Source organism: Syngnathoides biaculeatus, chromosome 17, assembly GCF_019802595.1.
Source record: "Syngnathoides biaculeatus isolate LvHL_M chromosome 17, ASM1980259v1, whole genome shotgun sequence".
Classification (NCBI taxonomy): domain Eukaryota; kingdom Metazoa; phylum Chordata; class Actinopteri; order Syngnathiformes; family Syngnathidae; genus Syngnathoides; species Syngnathoides biaculeatus.
The window spans coordinates 13,643,682-13,665,668 of record NC_084656.1 but is presented as its reverse complement, the minus strand read 5'-3'; the positions used below and the strand labels follow the sequence as shown (position 1 = coordinate 13,665,668).

Below are 21,987 nucleotides of genomic sequence, written 5' to 3'. Positions count from 1 at the left end.
CGTCCAGCCTCATAAGAGAGAATTTTTCACCAGTAAAAAGCACAGTTGTAGCCACCTAACGCTCAAGCCTTGGTCCAATCGTTCATCATTTTTTTTCTCCGTCTGTTCTCTCTTTTGAGCGCAGTGGTAGCATAGCCCAGAGCTCCAACCACATCACACATACAGTACAGGCCACACATTTGCCTTGATCTCATTCTCACTTGTTTCCATGCATGCTGTTAAGTGTTTTTCGAGTCAGGGATGGTGAAAACGGGAGAAAACTAAAGAGGGGGAAGGGGGAGGTTGGCTTAAACATCACACACACACACACACACACACACCACACACACACACACATATACACTGCCCCCACTGACACATGCGTCTGGCCACGGTGAAAGGTTAACATGCAAACAAACTAGCCTTCCATCTGATACAACATGACATTCCCTAGCCTTCTCTCACATAATAATTTTTTTTTACTATTTCATTTTTTTTTCCATCCTGACTTTTTGAGAACAATCTTTAAATTTTTGTCGATGGATTACAATCCTGTATGTTCATATACTCTATAACCATGAACACATTCGCACACCCAACCCAACACGGCACAATGTACAGACGGCGGGCAGACAGCAGGATGTCAAATCTCAACTGATATGATCACCGTCAAAAACAACACCCACTCCCACTTTTTAACATACACTCCGACACGTTCAGCTTCCCTCTGTGCATGTGGAGACGTGTGAGCCGTGTCTACACCCAAAGCGTTCCACTTAACGTGTAATTCCCTTCTCATCAAAACAAGTCCCCCCACACCCTAACAGACATATATTATTTCTTTGTAGTCTATTATTTTCCTTTTTTTTTCACCACCAGATGCTTTCGGTTCAGCTTTAATGGAAGACAGCATTCCTTCTGTTTTTGTTCTTACATTCCCAGGCAGCTGCACTTTTGACTTTTGATATGAAAGTGTGTTGTTGGTTCACCATGTGTTCGCAAAATTACAGCTGTCTGGATTTTATTTAGGAATATTTGGCATGTCATTTTTACGACTGATATTTGGTGAAGACTATCCAATTTTTACAATAATGTTTACAGCCGTTTTCCCCGCCATTCTTTTGATGCACTACATGAGTTTAACCCTCATCCTGTCAGTTCAGTAGCACATCCACCCCACAAGCACTTAGATGCGCTCTCTCTCTTTCACACATCAGAGCCTTGATCCTCAGCACCATGCTGTCTATCAGTCCCCCATGCCCCTACCCCCCCCATCATGTAATACAGTAGTCAGAGTTCTTTGCTTTCAGTGCCTCTTTTCGATTTTGGGAGTGAAAAGTTACCGACAGGTCACTGTTGTTATTTACTCTGATGTGGTTAACATCTTTGACACGTAAAAGTCTCCCTTGTTAACATTTTCATTTGGAAATTGAGAATTACAGATGTTTGCTGTTGTATTATCCAATCTAAAACTCTTCCCAGCAATTGTCTAAATGAAAACATAATTTGCAGAACATTGGTTAAAGCCTCTAGATTCATAGAAAATTCCCCCTGGCATACACAAGCCTGTGGTACTGTATGTCGCACTACCTCCTTGATTCGAGAGATGATGATGGACTTGGTGTGACTCCCTCTCCCTCCGACCGCAGGCTCATTCACACTTCTTCTCTGTCAGTGATGTGTTAGATGGGGAGAGTTGTCACTCCTGCCCCCATCCACCTTAGCTTTCAGATTGATTTTTAGTCTTTAAACTGGCTGGATGTGCATCTACCATCCACTTTTTTCATCATCGAGTAACAGTGAAAATGCATTCTTCCTTTGTCTTTCATAGCACTGGTGTTAGCGATATTTCTGAGATAAAGTTGGGTTATTTTATCTTTTTATCATATTGGTTTTCACAAAAAAGGGAAAAAAATATATTTCAAAATCATTTTTTGTGTGCTTTAGCAAAGCAGAAGTAAACACTTTTCCAGAGTGTATTCTTATGAGCAAAATCTTTAAACGTAGTGATTTTCCCTGTAATTCTATTTAGCGATTTGTATTTGATGTTCACAGGTCACGACTAAAAATAACTACATATGTTGCCAAACAACATGGGCTGCTCTTAGTAACAAAATCACATTTTAAGGGTTACATACAAAATGGTGCATATTATGGCATATCCATTTTTCTCTTCAGACTAATTCATACAATGGAGGTGTGATGAATATTTCAAAAGCACAGTGAGAAGGATCTTTCCAGAAATGCAGGATGTGTTCAATGTGGTGCTTTCATCTTGAACGTCTATCACAGTATTGTCTCCACCACTTCTAATTTTTATCTCCAAATACACTGTATTTGGCACATGTTAGGTGTTTTCTTGTATTTATATTGACACAATTGTTTTATATTAGATTTAATTGAGTGATGACCAGTCCAGGGTCAACACAGCCCTTTACCTGAAATCTCTCACCTGGAAAGGCGACACTGAACCGCAACCCTTCATGAGGACAAGCGATATTTAAAATGCATGGATGGTTTGATTGATGTTTGCCATATTTTATGTTACTCTGCACATCCTATCTGCTGTGTATTATGTTTTGTCCCAACAGCTTGTCTGTAGTTTTGTGTTTTGACATGTTTTTTTTCAGTATACTGTAAATATGTATGTGATCTTGAAAGTTAGCCTCGTATTTATCTGTCGAGAACTTAATTTTTTTTTGGAAGGTTTGGCTTTTCTGGAGTTTAATAATGACTTCAGGAGAGGCGATGTTAAGGAGAAAGTTAGACTTTGAACGGATTTTCATAATAGGAAACCTTTGATATACTTCCATGCAAAACAAGTGAAAGCTACAGACCTTTGCATGGGTTTTAAATCAAGTGTTCATGTGCAGCCGTGAACAAAATCCCCTCCCAGTGATGCAGATGGCCTTACTTTGCCTTCCATCCATCAGGAGGAGCATTACGTCTCCCAGAGACTGAGTTCGAATAACAGCAGCCTAAAGAGGGGAGTGCCACTGATGGATCTGTTTTGTTCACTCAAAAAAAAAAAAAAAAAAGCTACTGAAGGCATGCTGAATTGTCTGAACTATAAAACTTTTATTTTCCCTTTTGAACATCAAGTGATTTTTCTCAATTATCCTGTACTGTAATTAGTAAAAAAATAAATCGGGCTTTCATAGTGGGCCAGAGTATATGAACCCAGCATTTACAATACAGTCTTGCATGAATGGTATAGCACTACTGTAGCAATTACTTTTTGCTAAACCCCAAGATCAAAGGTTCCCTGTTAATGTTGCACCAAGTACTGATGTCAGTACCCTACCGAGGTATTTTAATATAAAAAAAAAAATAGCATGGTATGATGGTGTCTTAATGGCCAGTACATAAAATGGTCAACACTCGAGTTGTGACTGTGTGACTGTGTTGGAGGTGAAAGAATGAAACTAACTCCTGCGGACAAGTTCGCCACGGGGATGTAAACTCAGAGTTCACAGCTTTGTGAGCAAAGTCAGCGTTGTATGCAGCAGAGTTGGGAATCTCTGGCATTAGTCCAGTTTGATAGATGTCAAGATCCACAGATTATGATTTGATGTAAAATCGATATCTTTAAGGGGAAAGTGACTTTATATTATTCGGTTAAGTATGAGAGTGACACCATTTGATTGAATTATGAGAGCGTTACAATTTGATTCGGTGGAGAAAGTATGTGATAGTTACCATTTGTTGATGTAGCTGTTATTCATAACGAACCTCGACTTGACTTAACCCAATTCTATAAAATTATATTTGTCTAAATCTATTTTCTAACAAGTAAAGACCACTTATCCCCCAAGCATTGCTGCTGTATGGCACTGCACACATGCACTGTTTTTTGTTTTTCTAAAAACATTAATCATACTGGTAATTGGGAGCTTTGAGACATACCTGGCTGTTTCATCACAGAAGTTTTTTTGGGGGGGTTGTACAACATTGGAACGTGTAAATGGACTGTTACGGCTCGAGAAGAAGCATGCGTTTGCTGAGGTCTTGCCCATGGGAATTCCCGAAATGTGACCACCTATGCATGTTTACACTTTGCGACGATGTGTCACGTACATCAATTTGTTTACAACGACGGGGCAATTGTAGTGTCTGTGAACTTTACTTTGCGAACACTACGACCACGAAAGCTGTTTCAAATGCTGAAAATCAAGATCTATTTGATGTTAAAATAGTGAAACAAAGGAGAAGTGTAATTAAAGTTAAAATTTCGTTCCCGCCCACCACTGTTGTTTTTGGTTGTAAACAGAATGACTTATCTGAACTGCGGCAGTGGACAGGTTGAGAGTTTGTGCGCTTGTGTTAAGAGATGAAACTTCAGCCAACCAATTGCAGGATTCCTGGGGGATTTTGTATCGAAAATGGCTTCTGCTAACGATAGTCTTATCTCTCGCCTTTAAGAAAGGATATCCAGTCGCATTGGTTTATCCTTCCCAACCCCAATAACCAGTGGATGGTCCTGTGCTGTTAGGGAAACTTGGCATTCGATGCACACGAGAGTCGGTGTTACCAGCAGTACTGTAGATCGATAGCATCGATAGCGTGGGACAAATTAGCGTCAGTGCGTGCTGCACGGAAGCCCATATCGGAGCGCTCCAACCCGGATACAGGCTTCTCATTGTCAGAGACCACTCGGGAAATCGAGAGTTTGGGAAGAATAAAAATCAATTATAAAAGTGGAGGGAAAAAGTTTCACTTTTTGTCACAGCGCCATACCGAATGAATAACGCAGCACTGACCGAGCACTGAGTGAGTGCACAGTGTACTATAAACAATGGAAGAAATCAAATTCAGTCAAATAATAATAACTTGAATAAAAAGGTTTAAGTACACAGGATTCACTATGAATAAGTTGTGTATAAATATAGAAATATTTCATATAGTCGTGGAAAAAACATTAGAGCCCTTTGTTTCTTCAATTTCTCGTCGATAACTCATGAGTTCAATATCAGAGCGGATATCTAGCTTGAGCTATTTTGCGTGTTTGCCTTAAAAAAATATAAGGTATTCAGTCATAAAAATATACTTGTATTCAGGTAAAATGTATTCAGTGAAAACATTACAATGCACAAACGTTTGAAAAAATGACTATTAAGAACGTGCATCGTTTTTTAAAAAGGTTTATTAGAAATGTAAAAATTGTTTTTGTTTTGTTGTTATTGGCGCTACACCAGTGGCACAACTACTGGTAGCAAATAATGAGGACAAAGGTTTTATACAAAGGAAAAACATTACCCCGAGGTCCCCATCAAGTGTTAATGTGTATGTGAAATGCTAAAATGCAAAATGAATGGATTTTGAATCACGCCTATCTCTGAACTGCAGCTATTGAGATTTAAAAGCACTGGTGGGTTCATCCACCAGAAATAATACTCCTCCATAGACAGCAGAGCCGGGATGTGGAATCATTAGAGGGAAAGTCATCCACTTGTCTATGAAAATGGACACGGATAAGCTCTACACTCAGGAGAGACTCTAACTCGTAAAATTTGGGGCACAGTCTGCAGGCATATGCACAGAGAGCAATAGCAAAAAAGGAAGTTTATTCAGACGGTTCATTATCTTGACGATTTAAGAGTTAAAATTCAGTCTATGTAATATTGAAAGTCATTACTAGAGTTCAAGTGGGTTTCCCCCCCCCCTAAGAGCATGCCATTAGTGGTGCTAAATGTGCAACAGTGGGAAGGAATTGATCTCCATTAAGGCCCCCTATCTTTATTAGCGCCGGTGATTTTACGAAGCGGCAAGAAGTATAGACAAATAGCTTGATTGCTAACATAAAAGAACTGGCATTGAAATTTACATTAGGATTTTCATGATACTTAATATTTCAGTGATCAATATTTGTGATATAAATAAAGGTGGATGTCCTTTAATGAATACTTTGTGCTGCCATTAATTATCAAACAAGTCGCAAAATGCTCATTGCACGATAATAAAGGTTATTTAATCAAATCAACTCCAATCTAAAATTTCAAGGATTTTTCTCTCACAGAACAAAATGCTTTGATAGCCCAACTTGAAGTTCATTGAACGTATCTGTCACATTTACTTTCTTAAAGATCCCATATTATCTTTATTATCATCACATTTTTGGGATGTCCCCTGTATTGTTTCTATGGGGCGGTGGGGTGAATGACTGCTTGGCACCTCTGCCTTGCAGTTCCGACGACCCGACTTCAAATCTGTCCACCTCTGTGTGGAGTTTCCATGTTCATCCCATGCCTTTGTGGGTTTTCTCCAGGTTCTCCAGTTTCCTCCCACATTCCAAAAACAAGCATGACAGGTTGATTGAAGTTACCAAACTGTGATGTGAATGGTTGTTTGTGTGCCCTGCGATTTCCAAGTGACCAGTTCAGGGTGTACTCCGCCTCTCGCTGAAAAGATTGCTGGAATGGGCTCCCTCACGACCATGGCCCTAGTTGAGGATAAGTGCTTCGGAAAATGGATGGATGGATAGATGGATGGATGGATATTGTCTCTATGGTGCTTCAGTAAACGTGAAATATTAGTTAAAATCGTACACATGTTCCTCAGGTCGAGCTGTTTTTCTGCCGAGAGGCCTGAAATCAGGCCATTCCAAGTTTTCAAGTTTCGCTACATCACTAGCGAAGATTTCCATCTACCTCTCACTCAAAAGCCAAAACTGTCAACCCAAAAAACATTTGCTCTCGAAATTGAGTCTTGTACATGAAGGCAACCAATCAGAAGAAAGGGTTGGTCGTAGCCAAATATGGACAAAACCGATCAAAATCTGGACCAAACACAAACACTGCTGTGAGAGGGGCCTTTTTCTCATGTGCCAAACCTAGTTGTTGTTTTTTTGTCTATTAAAATGACATTTATACTAAATCCATGTTAGAGAGTCACTCTATGGAGGTCTACATAACCAAAATATGGGATGTTTAACACAAACTAGGCACACTGTGTTACTTTTTCCACATTTCCTGGCAGGGTGATAAATTGGCATTTTTTTAAAGTATTATTAAGCCTTAAATATACTAAATTCATATCTTTTTTGTTATTCTGGTGTTTATGTTCCCCCAACCCCTTTATCTTCTCCAGCAGAGGAGTTTGACCAGACCACCTACCCCCCAAAGGGCAACTGGATTACGTCTGATGGTTAATCCCATTTTTCTCTCGCTCGGACAGTCATTTACTGGACGGTTATCTGCCTGAGTGATGCAAAAACCAGCTGGCTAAGGTGCCATGACGTGATAAGGGAATACAAGTATATAAGTATGAGGCTCATCAACACAGTACTCCCACATTATAGACAATCCAGTTTGCTTCCACAAGCCTCAGTTGGCCTTTTATCACTATAACCTCCTTAAACCCTTGTATCTCCATACTCCCAACAGCTTTTTCTTGGGATCATCTCTATACACCCTTAGAGTTGACACATCTGAAATCCTATTTGTAAAACCGCTTAAAATCAAAATATTTTAGACCTGAAAAAAAGGTTTAAATTGTATTATAATGTATTTATTGCCTTTTCTAATGTAACATTTTTTAACATTAGGGTCGATAGCCCAAAAGTCTGTGTTGGAATGACAATAGACTGTAGTTCTTAAGCGCAAGTAGGGTTTTTTTAATGCACATTCTGACCTTAATTTTTTGTATCTGTGGTGGCCTATTCGTGACACATTTTGCATTCTGTACTTGTAAAACATGACATAGAATCTCTATCCCTGTACTACCTGGGTTTACATGAATTCCATTATTTTTTAAAAGATAAATCGATTCCATCGTGACTTGTCGCTCAGGACATCATTGATATTTTTGGCAGTACATTTCTTAGTAATAATCAAAATCTCAAGAGGCGGGAAGGGCTGAGGGAATTCTCTGCCGGTATCACGTGATGATATTTCCAGGCTCTCTCTTGCATTTCTTTTGCTTTTTAATTACTAACATATACTTCAGGATCATTCATAAATGATGGACATCTATCTTTAAACTGCATATGTTGGTACTGAGTGGTTGGTTTAAAGTCTACAGAATTTGAAACAAGAAAACCAACCTTAGCTTAACAATTAGCATTCGTGATTAGCAAACTAGTGATTACTATTTTAAACTGCTAACTACCATTCATACATTATTTTAAGTGTGCACTGCCCAACTAATAGTACTTACAGACACTCCTCTGTCACTTTTGGCAGTGTCTATCTACAATAAATGTAGTAAACATGGATATTTTGGGTGATAAATTAAGATAAACATGATCATTTGTGTTTGCCACGGCACCCTGGTTAGGAATCACTTTTCTCCGGTGCCAACAAATTTATCCAAACTACCATCTATTGCGTTGTGTATATAAGCTACTATAACAGTTCAGTGATTTATTCTTATGACACCATGTTTCGTAATTGATGATATCTCTTGAGTTAAATCACCAAGTACTATAATTGCAAACATTTTGCTTGTAGTGACAGCAGTTTTCTTTCTATCGCCCAACTACAACTGGCAAGCAAAGGCTGTATAAATAGCTAATGGATTGGCTGAAAGCAGCCAGCTGTCTGCTGTTGCCCATGAGCTGCACTTGTTTTATGGCAACCTCTGTTTTGGCACCACAAAGCATTAGATTTTAGATTACATTCACAGAGGCTAAATTGTTGCCACCCAACCGTTAAAGAAATAACAATGGTTACTAAAATACAAACACATTGTTTGTTGTAGTTCAAAAGAGTGATAAAAACAAAAAAATGTGGGTGTGTCATGAAAGTGTCATTCTTGTCCAGGCTACTCGTCATTATTATTGTTATTATTATGATTATCTGGGGGTAGCACAGGGGATCAGCTGGTAAAGCGTTGGACTCACAGTTCTGAGGACCCGGGTTCAATCCCGGCCCCGCCTGTGTGGAGTTTGCATGTTCTCCCCGTGGCTGCGTGGGCTTTCTCCGGGCACTGTGGTTTCCTCACACATCCCAAAAACATGCAACATAAATTGGAAACTCTAAATTGCCCCTAGGTGTGATTGTGAGTGCAGCTGTTTGTCTCCATGTGCCCTGCGATTGGCTGTGAACCAGTTCAGGGTGTACCCTGCCTCCTGCCCGTTGACAGCCGGGATAGGCTCCAGCACTCCCTGCGACCCTCATGAGGATAAGCGGCTAGGAAAATGGATGGATGGATGGATGGATGGATTATTATTATTATTATCATTATGATTATCTTAGATTATTCTGTTTTCGTTAATTACCATAACATTTAAATTTTGTGTTGCTTGCCATTTAGTTGTTTTTTTTTTTTGTTTGTTTTTGTTTTTTAAATGGTGTCCATACCTACAACATAAAAACACAACTTACACCGTTACAATTTTTGGTTTATTTGTGTACTGTCAAGCTTCTTTACAAGCGCCTATTTTCGAAATGAAGAGCATACATAAAGAAAACGTTTCAATCATCTCAAGCTTAACAAAGCACATGGCATGGACCAGTACGGGGGGGAAAAAAAACTTCATACGTATATACAGATATAGTTTCTATTTTGATATTCAGAATTTTAATATTTGAATTTGAAACACTATAACATTGATAGTCTTATTTCTGTGACTGTGAAAACTGTACATACATTTTATTACCTCAGACATATAAATTAAACACATCCAATGCCTAACCCATGTTAATGGAGGAATAGTGTTTCCACTCAGTTCACGTTTTTTTATGATGTACCTGTTAGTGTTACAGACATCGGGCACGTACGAAAGGTATTTATTTTTTCAAGATCATGTTTTTGGCCGTTTGGCAGAGCTTTGTTCTTCTCTAAGTGACATTTCTGTTTTCCGAAGTGAGTAGAGTTGTGTTCCATCATGCTGTTTTTTGAATTATTACAACGAATTGACCCTCTTGACTTCCCTAAAAGATCTCCGACTCGTGCTGATTTTTAGTCCCAGAGTCAATTCTGCCTTGGATGACATCAGGAGTTCATCTTCATTCATTGGCTTGGGTTCATCATAAAAATATAATAATTAACCTTACATACTCTAAAGCAGGCGAGGAAAAAGGTGAAGATTTTGGTGTCTTTTGTGTCAAAAAATCCCAACATTTTGTAACAGGTTTACAAATAAGCACATATATGACATCAAACAAATGATACGTTGACTGGCACACAGTAATTTGTGATGTCAAAATATACTTGGTAAGGACTGTGATTTTTGTCAGTGCTGTTGACACAGAGTGCAATAGAAGATGCTTCATAAAGGTTATAAGGTAATGTTTGAAAGCACATCTGATAGCTGCTTCGGTCTACCTGCAAATAACCTGCAGTTGATGACTAAACAAGCTGTAACTGCCCACACCCAGGCTCTTTTCAAATGATAAGATTCCTTGAGGGAGTATATTTGCAAGTTTTTCTTTGTGTCACAATTTATTCAAGCTAACCCCGTGGAAGGCGTCGTCACAGCTTGATATCATTCCCCCATATTGGTTTGTCAGCTGTCACTGTGCCGCCAATTATTAAATCACCTCTGCGATCAAACCCTTTGAACATCAAGTGAGCCAGGCATCATCTTTTCACAAGTTTAACACAATACCCAAGCCGCTCGTTAACCTTTACTTGAACTCCTAACCGCACCTTTGTGAAAATTATTTTGACATCGATGTAGAAGGCATCCTATGAGCAACTAGTATATTATAATAACAGTTTAAAATTATCAGTAGTTAAAAAAAAGTTTGAGTAATGCAGTAGCAATTACTTTTGTTTTCATTGATTATTTTTTTTAATTTTGTCTCATGTGGCATTCTATCTACACAAAACAATTTTTCAAGTACTTTTTTTTACTGATTGACTTAACGAAACAACTAAACTGAATAACTAATTAAATAAGCAACTTTTAAAGTAACATCAAAACCTAACCTTGAAATAAATTATGTTCTTTAATGGGGCATATTAAGGAAAATTGCCTTTTTTATTTCTTACACAAAGGATCTCTAGAGTATCCATCCTGAACTGAAACAACCAAGTAAATCTTTTGTTAGCTGTCTTTTTCTGAAAATGTATCTGAAAGAGCCATTCATTTTCAGCTGCCTGGCTGAATGAGCATGATCACGTCAAAGCCAAAAGGTAAGCAGAGCTGCGGTTTAAGCACAGATTAGCTTTAGCAGTGTCGAATGTCTGGCAAGGGCGCGGATGTAAGTGTGGAGGTGTTTGTGTTTGGTGACATGAGCATTGCATTCAGCGCCTCTTACACGTTATGCACACACTACCATTTCGTGAATATAATTCAGTGACTTGGGAGTTAAGCGTTGTCTTCACACGTAAGTCTTTTCATACCCCGGCTGCTTGAGAAACAGCAGCTGCTTGCCAAGTGTAAGTGCCCTATCTTCATCCCCTCTTGTCGTGCGAACGAGAGCTGTAGCCCCTGGTGGCCCTGCTGCCTCTTAATCCATGGAAACGCAGTTCAAAAACGGCTCTGTCAGAAAGAAAAAAAAAAAATATTTGGTTCTGCTGGTTGGTAAATGCAAATGTAAATATATGGGACTAAGGTGCCATTTCTGTTACTTCCATGTAGTCACCCCCTGTCAGGAGTTTTACTGTACTATTACTGATCATTTTCTAGATTGTGACATCAGTGATTCATCTATGCCTTTCATTTTCCTCCCACAATGTCCTTTGTTTTCTTTCATTTCCACCTGTTTGACACCTGGATTAAGGTCTCAAGGCCCATCTCACTGCTGTGTGGCTCTTTGCTAATATTGCAGGTCCTGCAGGATCTGATGCACCATTGATCTGTGAATGTGTCTCCGCAGAATTTGCACAAACGTGTACTCTATGCACAGCCCGTTGACCTTTGTGTGTGCTGATACTTTGGTGGCCGAATGCCATGTTTTACACAAGTGAATATAGGTGAGTGCGTCGGTGTGTGGTGATGTGGGGTGAAATCAAGCAGGCCGCGGATATGGCCGCAGCACATTGGCAGATGTCGTCTTGGCCGATGCAATCTATGGCGCACAATTTACACAAATTAGGTAGGCCCTGATGCCCCTCTGCCTTTAAGCGCAAATCAATGTTCAAGGTCCTGAAGCTAAACAAACCTCAGATTGATCTGCAACACTTAATCACATCAATAATTCATATTACAAGCTAGTTCTAGAAAGTGTACCCAAAGTCATCTACTTCATGTGAACAGTTTCTATTCATGATGATGAGTGCCCTCTGTAGGCTGACAGTCATTTTATGTGACACCAACATTTAATGGAGTCTTTAAGTCAACGACACTCCTTCTGGCCCACAGGCCAGACCAGAGGCTTTTCTTGTACAGTGAAATCGCCTGTAATCAAGCGGATAGAAGGTCTGCTTTGAGGGGGTTTAGTGCAATGTGGCAAGTGCCAATCTGACTGCAATCAGGATTTATGCAGGCTCAAGGTCCTGATGTCATTGAGCAACTTTTAACGTGACCCGAAGATTGGAGACTAATCAATTTAGGATCTCTAGGAAGAAATTTATGCAAGTGCCATTAGTGTGTGTCAGACTATACACCTCTTTTGCTCTTGCTTACATTCCTTTTTTTTTTTTTAACATAAAGACCATGTAAAGTGAAATCAGAAGTCACGTATGCTCACACTTTGTGATCAAATGTTTAAAAAAAATGTAACATGCATAAATAGGACATGTAAATTAACATTTTGTTATGCGTTAATAATTTGCAATCAAGACAAAAATAGTATCGATAAACTCAAGGGGCCATTTAGTTTCACATTAATTGTCTCTGCTTTTACAGTTTCAGTAGCCATAAACTACTTTTGATTACATTTAAACCCCCCTTTAAAAAAACCAACAAAACCTAAATTAGTCAAGCAAACATCTTGGACAGAGGCAAATAAAGGGGGTCATAAATGTTTCAGTTTCAAGTTGAACACTACAAAAATAACATGCTTAGCACCCTTTTGTAAATACTTGTCAGGAGTTACGTAGTTTTGCTGTGCTGTCATTTTGTTTCCACTGTGATTGAGGTTAGTGGTCTGTGTAGTGACTCAGTTCATGCTTGATTGCTCTCAGACTTTCCTGTGCAACTTAAGACTGCCGCAATGCTATTGTCATGAGGAATAAAGCTTTCTTCCCAGCTGCATCCTTTACTTTACCTTTCTTTAGAAATGGCGCACTTGATAGTTTTGACCTTTTCTTTTCCGTGGTTATGGCACGTGGAACATAATTCCCTAAGACTCCCACCTCTCGACTGCATCTCTTCTGTAAGGGCTCCACAAAATGGCGAAATTCCGCCATACAGACAACAACGGTTGATATTTCCTACTACAGTATTACACAAAACAAAAACTATTTAATCAAGCTTTTTTGTATTGTTTTGGGCCCTGTTGTCAGCACAGCAATGCCAGAAACCATCACTGTAGAGGGGCCTCTTCCTGTATCATGTTTCTGAAGACTTTGTTTTTGTTGGTTGGCATTTTCTTTCTCCCCCCCCCCCCCCCCTGCATGTTAACTGTTAGTTTACACCATGGCTATGCACCATGAATTTAAAAGTGTTCTCATCCCTTTGTACCATGTGTAATATGAGGAAACACCAGGTATGTTTATGACAATATCATCTTAATATCTGCAAACTATGGCAGATAGATGAAAGAGAATTCCTGAACCCGGTGTCAAAAAAAGACAGAGAGAAGGTTTGAAAGGCCGAAATTCCCGGAGGCAGTGGGATAGTGAGACAAAAGCGCATGGGCTCAGCCGTTGCCCCTCTGTCCATTATTTATGTTGTGCATGCAGGGTTCCCACTCATCCATCTGTTCTCAGCTCTATGTTCCTTGTTTGCCGTATTCTACATCCTACTTTGGCATGCTAAAATAAGCAGACTAATAAGACCAATGCTTCCTATCAAAGTGTGAAAACCTCATAAATATATCACACTATCAAGGCGTGAGCTATTGGAAGAGGAACCTAATCTGGGAAATGGAAAAGCAGAACGGATGATGCTGGATCACTTCCAACACATGCATTGATTTGTGGTGTAAGTCGTACCCGTGCCACGACTGTCTCTAATACAAACAACATTGGCGGCTATGACGGCCTGCCAATAGCTCTTCTGGTCATATTTTTGCAGTGAACTCAGATATAATGAGATGTGTTTGCGCTCCGACTTAATTTGAGTCAAACTGAAAAGAATGCATATTTCCTGGTGACCGGGGGAAATACATATGTCCCTGAGAGTCCTCTGGTTGGTTGCACACTTTGCAATATTGATTTTCTCTCCCTGGGACAGAGGACACGTGGCGTGTTTGGCAGCGTGTAAGAGTGGAGTGCATTTCCAAACACTTTGGTTCCGCTTATAGTTAATACCTGTATATACACCACTTTTCCTTCCCATCCCATTTCCTGCTGACTTTATATAACTGAATTTATAACTCTAACGTGAACCCTCAGAAAGCCAGTTGAAGTCAAACCTCATTGTCGCAGGGTTACATATTTGCTTTCACATGCACAAAAACAACTCAATTGCAAACGTTGCCTGTTGCTCTTGTGCAAAAACAGGAAACCTTTATGAGTGACTTTAATTATAAACAGGGTCAAAAATGTGGTTGAGGGGAAGTGCAAGGGGTTTAGGTAATGGTGGCTACTGTAATGTATTAGTTTGGACATTGTCAATCCAAGCTATCCCTCTGTCTTTTCTATATTCCTAGAAGGGTGAAAGAAACTTTAGTCTCTGCCTAGCCACAATGTTAAGACCCCCTGGGGAGAATGAGATGAGAAGGAAATTAATAATGTGTAAAGAGTCCCAGGCTCTGACTGAACCAAAGGATCAGAAAAGGGGTGTGGAAAGTACATTCGATGTGAGAAGGATCACAGGAACTGAGGCCGACAGAAATTCACCAAAAGAAATCTGACACCAAAATGTTTATTGAATCAGTGAATCTGTGAAGGAATGCTTTGCTAAATGTAACTGAGAACATAGTTTTTACTTATCAGCCTTTTGGCTTCAGGGTATTTCATCTTAACATCTTTCAGCGGAATTCACAAGGGATTTTATATATTGTTGTCTGATGTCCTAGAACTGGAAAAATTTCCAGCAAAGACTCTCAATTGATTGCTCGGACTGGCAGTTACTTCCAAAAAGTGGTGAATTTGAAAACAATTGGACAAACGGGTTGGTCTTGCAAATTGCATTCATGAATGAAGTTATATTTTTGTCTTTTGTTAGATCTTTTTTTAAATATTTTGCTTTAGAATGCTTTATGTAAGCTACAAAATGGTCAGGATTTGGTTGGGACTGCATTTAAATAGTACTTTTATCTACACTTTCACAGTGCCCAAGCCTCTCATTCCCCTATTCTCGCACACACACACACACACACACACACACGCACTTACATGCACACACAAAACATTAAAACACTAATGGACGACTGGGACCAAATTAGGGTTTAGTGTCTTGCCCAAGGACATGTTGACATATGACCAGTTGGACGTGGGAGTAGAACCTGCTACCCTTTAGGATAATCTGTTCTTTCTACTTCGCCACCAGCTAGTATTCTAAAGTCACTCACTAGCAGGATCTAATATTTGGTTTCTCATGTATCCTTTTGCTTCAGAAAAACGAAACGAATAATTGACATTTAAATACTTGTCACAATGTAAGAACACATCATACATATTCTAAATGGATTAGAAATTTGCATTTCTGGTGACATCACAAGACTTCAGAACAAACCTCCAACACGTTCATGACATCCGTTTCAAGTCAAAGTTGGATGAAAATTGTTACTTGCTAAACATCAGAGACGCTCTAGATTTGGTTTGAATAGACTTTTCTCTGTGATACGTGTAAGACGCTCAATGCTGGCACACTCAAGTCTTGTCACTGCATGCCAAGTAGGCTTTGGCACTGCTCTGACCTCTCTGGATCTACACCAACAGATTCACGGCCCAGCTTTGGTTAGCCTGATCTGTCTGTCTTTCTAATTTAAATTTCGCGGAGCTTGTGGCATGCATTTCTGTAGTTTTCGTGTGGTAAAGTGTATTATTTCATGTCCCTTCCACAAAGATAATTGACGAAAAGGTAAACATAAGCTCGTAACACTGGGGATGGGGGGTAAAATAGATGTACAAATGATGTTGGGTAGCTGGATAATTCCAAATTTGTATGTGGCAGCAAAATGACTTCACAATTAAAATGATAATCATGATGAAACTACCCTTTTTGGTTGCTCTGAAAAAATAAATCAGCTCATATGCATATATTGTATACTAGTGGACCGGCCCCATCTTGGAACTGTAAAGCATGGAAATGACAATTACATGTGTTTAGTCTTCCTGAAATAATCACTTAAGATGATGTCAGTATCCCTGTTAATGTTTCCCTTCCTCAAGTGGATGGGTGTAAATATGATGAATACATACTCAATGTGGACATCCATCTTCAAAACCGCTTGCTAAACATACAATCAACTTCAATGAGGACACTTAAGACAAGTAGCACTGAAGTGGTGGCTTTTGTCTTTTCACATTGCCTGTTTGGAATACTCCCTGCTTTGAGATCCATGCATTGTTTGCTTAGTGATGAGAGGCTCTGTATGACACACTTGCCGAGCAATAGTGGTTGCGATGACAATTTCTCTCCTCTTGGTTGAGGAGGCATCTGGCGTTGCCACGGTGTTGTAAGCTGAAACACACCCACCAGTGGTTAATGAGGCGTCAGAGGCAGGGTTTCTGATCTGGAGACTGTCGTGTGCGTGTGTGTGTTTATGCGTGTGTGTGTGTGTGTATGTGTATGTGTGCGCGTGCATTTGTGCATGTGTTTGTGTATAGTAGCGATTCCCTCATTGTCCTAAACTTGGCATCTCTAGACCGTGCATGCACGCCATCTGTAGTCCTCTGCCATAAAGGAGCTCTTGCATGAGATTTAAAGGCAGCATTCAATCATTTTAAAATGAACACGACTATATTAACCATGCACTAATTTACTCATAGCAATTAAGCACAAACTAACCAAGACTCTACTAATTAAAACAATAAAAATGGAGACATACACGCAGGATTTTAGGACGGTTGCAGTCTATTTGCATAGAATGGGATTTCAATTCCAAAAAATACAAACTTTTGAGAGATATTCATGCAATAATTCATCATCAGTATCATATTTATTCCCGTGACTGAAAAACATCATAAAACTTTGAGTAAAGTGAGTTACAGCCTCAATAAAAGTGACAATCAACATAAAGTGTAAAAGTCTCAGCTCTATTGAATCTACAAATCAACCACTCTGGGTTACATACAATTGGATGTGCTCATCTATCCGTAAAAAGAATTAATTGTGATTTATAGTTTGTGGCGATGGAGAAGTGCAGTGCAGGTAGAAACGCCTCTCAATATAAAGCAACGCAATTTCATCTCACTGCTCAACGTAACCACAATTCAAAGTTTTACCTTTTGAAAAACAAAAGGCACATCATACTGGAATTACAAATGCTGTGACCATTAACATACTCTTCATATTTGTCTGGGGAACAGTGTACAGTGTACCGTACTTGAATATTGAGCTGTTATGGCAGATAAGACTACAATTCCCCCATTGACTCATATACCCACAGAACAAAATGTGTTTCTGGTTCCGTATGAATGCGTTATCAGTGTTCTCACTCGAAACACTCACAGGTTTGGAGAAATTTGACTTTTTCTGCAAGCTCATCAAAGGCGAGCCCAAGTACTGTGACAGAGACACTGTGAGATCGTCTCGTAGCATCTACCAAGCATCCAGTCAAATTGGAGAGTACTTGTTTATTGGGTTTATAGTGCCGAGGGGTCTGTGTATTTCTATGATATATGGATTGCATTCCACTGTCAGGATCTCCGCATTTGTACACAATCTCTCAGAGGATGACCAGTTTTAGTTTGTTAATGACTCTCAAATAGCAACTCTTCTTGTGGGTATAACATTAGCATTATAACACTGACTATAGAACTTGTTTGTATGTTCTGTATATAACTACAGTATATAAGTGCCATCACAGTTTTGATATGTGGTTCTTTCATATTGATGACAATTATTTTATATTTTTGTTGAACATTACTGGTCATTTGTTTTTATTTCTGAATTTTTATTTTTTTTTCCCCCGGTGTTTCAGTGATTTTTTTTTTTTTATTTTATTTTATTTTTTTCTCGGGGGGAGGTTCAAAAGCTCTAATCTTTGTGGCTTCTTCTTATCCATGTTGCCACAAGTCAACCTGTCCTGACATTAATCATGTAGAATTGTTTTTGTTGATCCTTTTTTTTTTTTTTTTCATTTTCAATCATTGAGAGTATTTCCAGTTTCCAAATTAGATATGATCTCCTTTCATCTCCTTTTTTGTAGTTGATGTGATTTATTATTTCTCTTTGTTTCAGGTGATTTCTACTCTGTCAAGGATCTCCCACCACAGTATTGCACAAATCAAAGGCATCAGGTAAATCCCGTTTATCACTCATTATTGATTATTTAATTGGGTAAGATTCTCTCCATATGTCGGGAAAATACTTTCAATAAATGACTTCCACGTTTTACCCAAAAAAGGTGAGCAGAATTAATCTTTACAGCTGTTCTTTAAAAAAAATGACACTTAAGGTGACATCTTACCTAGAAAATATTCTTAATTTTCACCTTTCACTGACACAGTGCAGTAGTGTTAAAAGAGAAACGTAAAATCACAAGCGCTGATGTCTTCTGCCTCCACAGTTAGATGACTCCAATGTACGCCAGCAGCATTATTCTCATACAATAAAGAAATAGAGAAAATCATTCTTGCTGCTTTTATCAACCCTAAAATGGGATTCTGATTCCTCTTTATTTTCTCAATTGGCGTGGAGCTCGGGAGGTCTAGCAGCACATAAAAAGCCATTTTATCTGTCTTGAGTAATGAGTTGATGGCGCACGCACATTAAGAACCACGGCAGGAAATGAAGCAAGAAGAGAGTGACATGGAACGCGAGCTCAGGTCTTCTGCTAATAATACGCACAACTCAAGCTGCTGACTTCTCGCTGTTCACGCTGACTGTTTGCTGTGAGGTGATGAAATCGATGGATGTTTGACCACTGTGGAAGCACACATACCTTGATACTCCAATCCTGAGCTATGTGTAAATTTTAGCAGTCCAACTATCAATTAATTTGTAAAACCTTAACAACTGAAAATTCTCTAGATGCTCATTGGATGTTATCATCACAGTAGCTATGAGTTTGAGGAGAATATGAGGTACCTTAGTAATTAAATTTTAAATAAAAGCAGAGGTTCCCTTAAACCCAGACCTGGACAAGATATGGCCCACGGGCCTCATCAGGGCCGTCCACAGTCTCTTACTGCCCTCTCAAGAGCGTTATAAAATCAAAATCAAAATAAAAAAGTGATCAAAATAAACCATAAAAGTAAGTATGGTTCTTGTATTTTGATCTGATTTCATTTGAGAAAAATAGATGCATACTGTAGACATTTTTTTTCATGTTGATTGAATTGTGAAGATTTTATATTCTTCTCCTACTATTTCTGTTGTGACACCTCTTCAAGGTCGAGTATGCAGTTTTCAAACTGCTAAGCAAGCTCTGAATATGGCCTCACTTCCCTCTCTCTGCCGCTGCCTCGCATCCCTGCCCAAAGGAAATCCTTCTTTTAGACTTAAATAATTCGTCCAAGAAACTATGATAGTCTCTTTTTAGCGAGAGGCTGTTCTGTGTCCCCGCGAGGCTGCATGTGCCAATGATTGACACACTATTTGGTCATGCATTGTGGTCTACAGTCTCTGATTGGCTATTCTAGTCACGCTGTGACAAGTTTTAAAATAATAATGAAAATTAAATTAGCGGCATAAAATGGGGCCAGAGAAGGATACGTTTTCAAAAGATTACTTTAATATTCTATTTCCAGGTCATACAGTTTTAATACAAATGAAAAAACTAGTGCAGGGTGTCGTCCGCCTTTCGGCCAGAGTTATCCTGGATAGGCTCCTCCACTACCGTGACCCTTGTGACAACAAGCGGCCTGGAAAATGGACGGATAGTTGAACAGCAAACATCACCTTTAAAAAAAAAATGCTTTTCTTGCGATTAAGAGAAAAAAATGAGAAATATCAGAATCAATGGTGGCATTAGGTAAGGTCACATTTGGTCCCTGCCCTCAAGAACATCTGTTAAATATTACACAATCTGGGAAGGTTAAAGATTAGTGGATAATATGGAGGTGGCACAGTGACTCAGCTGGTAAAGCGTTGGCCTCACAGTTCTAAGGTCCCAGGTTCAATCCCAGACCCGCCTGTGTGGAGTTTGCGTGTTCTCCCCGTGCCTGCAAGGATTTCCTCTGGTCACTCCGGTTTCCTCCCACATCCCCAAAACATGCAACATTAGTTGGGCACTCTAAATTGCCCCTAGATGTGATTGTGAGTGCGACTGTTGTCTGTCTCTATGTGCCCTGCGATTGGCTGGCAACCAGTTCAAGGTATACCCGCCTCCTGTCCGTTGACAGCTGGGATAGGCTCCAGCACTCCCAGCAATAATCGTGAAGATAAGCAGCAAAAAAAAAATGGATGGATGGATGATATGGAATGCTTTGGTGCATGTGGCGCTTGCCTATTGGGCAAAGCTGTTGTTGTTACTATACATTATCTCTTGGATTGAGATATATATTCAATAGTTTTCCATTAAAACACTATTTTGTAGTACTTTAATTGTAGCACATTATTCAAACCAACCCCAAAATGCAATCTTCTCCTGACAATTTTAATTGTGTTGAGAACAGGTGGCAGAGAGTTGTGCGAAAAGCCAATCAGCCCACAAGAAAATGAGAAAATAGAATAGAGGTTGAGAAATACAATTCTATCAAGCTAAGGCGAAGTAATAATAACCTAGAATTGGACAGCTGTTAAACAAAATGCAAATACTGCAATTGCACTAGAGTACAGACCTCCGTTAAGGGAAGTGGATCAAAATAGAATGAGATTTTCCTCAGACCAAGTAACACTCATCTACAAGCCTTGATGGAAATTGGTTGTGTTTTCATTATCTTGCTAAATAACTAACAATCACCAAATGGTGGTAGAAACAAAATCATCTTCATGCAGTGGTTGCTAGAGGTTATAAGCTCGGGTGGTCTTACTTCCAGTGATGGAGAGGGGAAACGGCACGAATAATTTAGAAAAGACATTCTCCAGTTTTAGCATCTTAAGTTGAAGGTTTTCCGATCAGGCCATTACCCTGTTGTCTCAAATAATGCTTACAGAAAGCACATCAGGCGCTACATTGATCTTTAAAGTGACCGGAGAGCTCGTGGCTATGTTAAATCTCCCTGTATCAATGCCAAAGACATGCCTATTGGCATTCCGTCGAGCCCCATTGATCTCACCTTTGATGTGGACTCAGATCATTGTGGCCTTGGTAGTTTATGTGTCTATCACTGCATCGGGGATGCCAGCTTCACTTGGAAATGAGGGCTTCCTGTTGGCTGGCTGCCATCTGCTGTGTCCTGTGTCTGCTCCCAACTGTGCGAACAGACCCAGACAAAATTCCAAATAAATCAATTTTAAAAAAAAAAATCTTTCTAAATTTGATCAACATTCTGAAAGTTCCCTCTGTATACATCAAGTTTAAAGCCAATTGTGCTCAGTAATCTTTCCTTAACATTATGCAAATAATTAAATGAATCAGCTGACTTACTACTTTGTATTTTTTCCCCCCTCCACACAAACTACCGTATTTTCCGCACTATAAGGCACACCTAAAAGCCTTTAAGTTTCTCAAAAGCAGACGGTGCGCCTTATAATCCGGTGCGCCATATACAGTATATGGATCAATATTGAGCCTTCAGTGCAGCTCGATCTAGTGGATGCATAATGTAGCCCCAGCCTCGACTGTAGTGTCTATTTTATGCGCCTTATAATGCGGTGTGCCATATAGTGCAGAAAATATGGCACTCCTTTATCTGACAGAAAACATATCGGTGTAATCATATTTTATCAACACACTGTGCAGATTATAATTATGGTGAGGACTGAAAATAAGCAGATGAATCCGAGGAGATTAATCT

At 39.3% G+C, this 21,987-nt stretch overlaps 1 protein-coding gene across 7 annotated transcripts in view; it reads left to right on the top strand.

Annotated features, from left to right (window-relative positions):
- The window catches only part of vav2 (vav 2 guanine nucleotide exchange factor), a 153,316-nt gene that overhangs the window by 91,903 nt on the left and 39,426 nt on the right, over positions 1 to 21,987 (top strand). For all 7 annotated transcript variants that reach the window (XM_061801114.1, XM_061801115.1, XM_061801112.1 and 4 more), the window contains one exon: positions 18,326 to 18,384. In XM_061801114.1, coding sequence (XP_061657098.1) covers positions 18,326 to 18,384 — 59 coding nt within the window. The remainder of the gene's footprint in view (positions 1 to 18,325; positions 18,385 to 21,987) is intronic.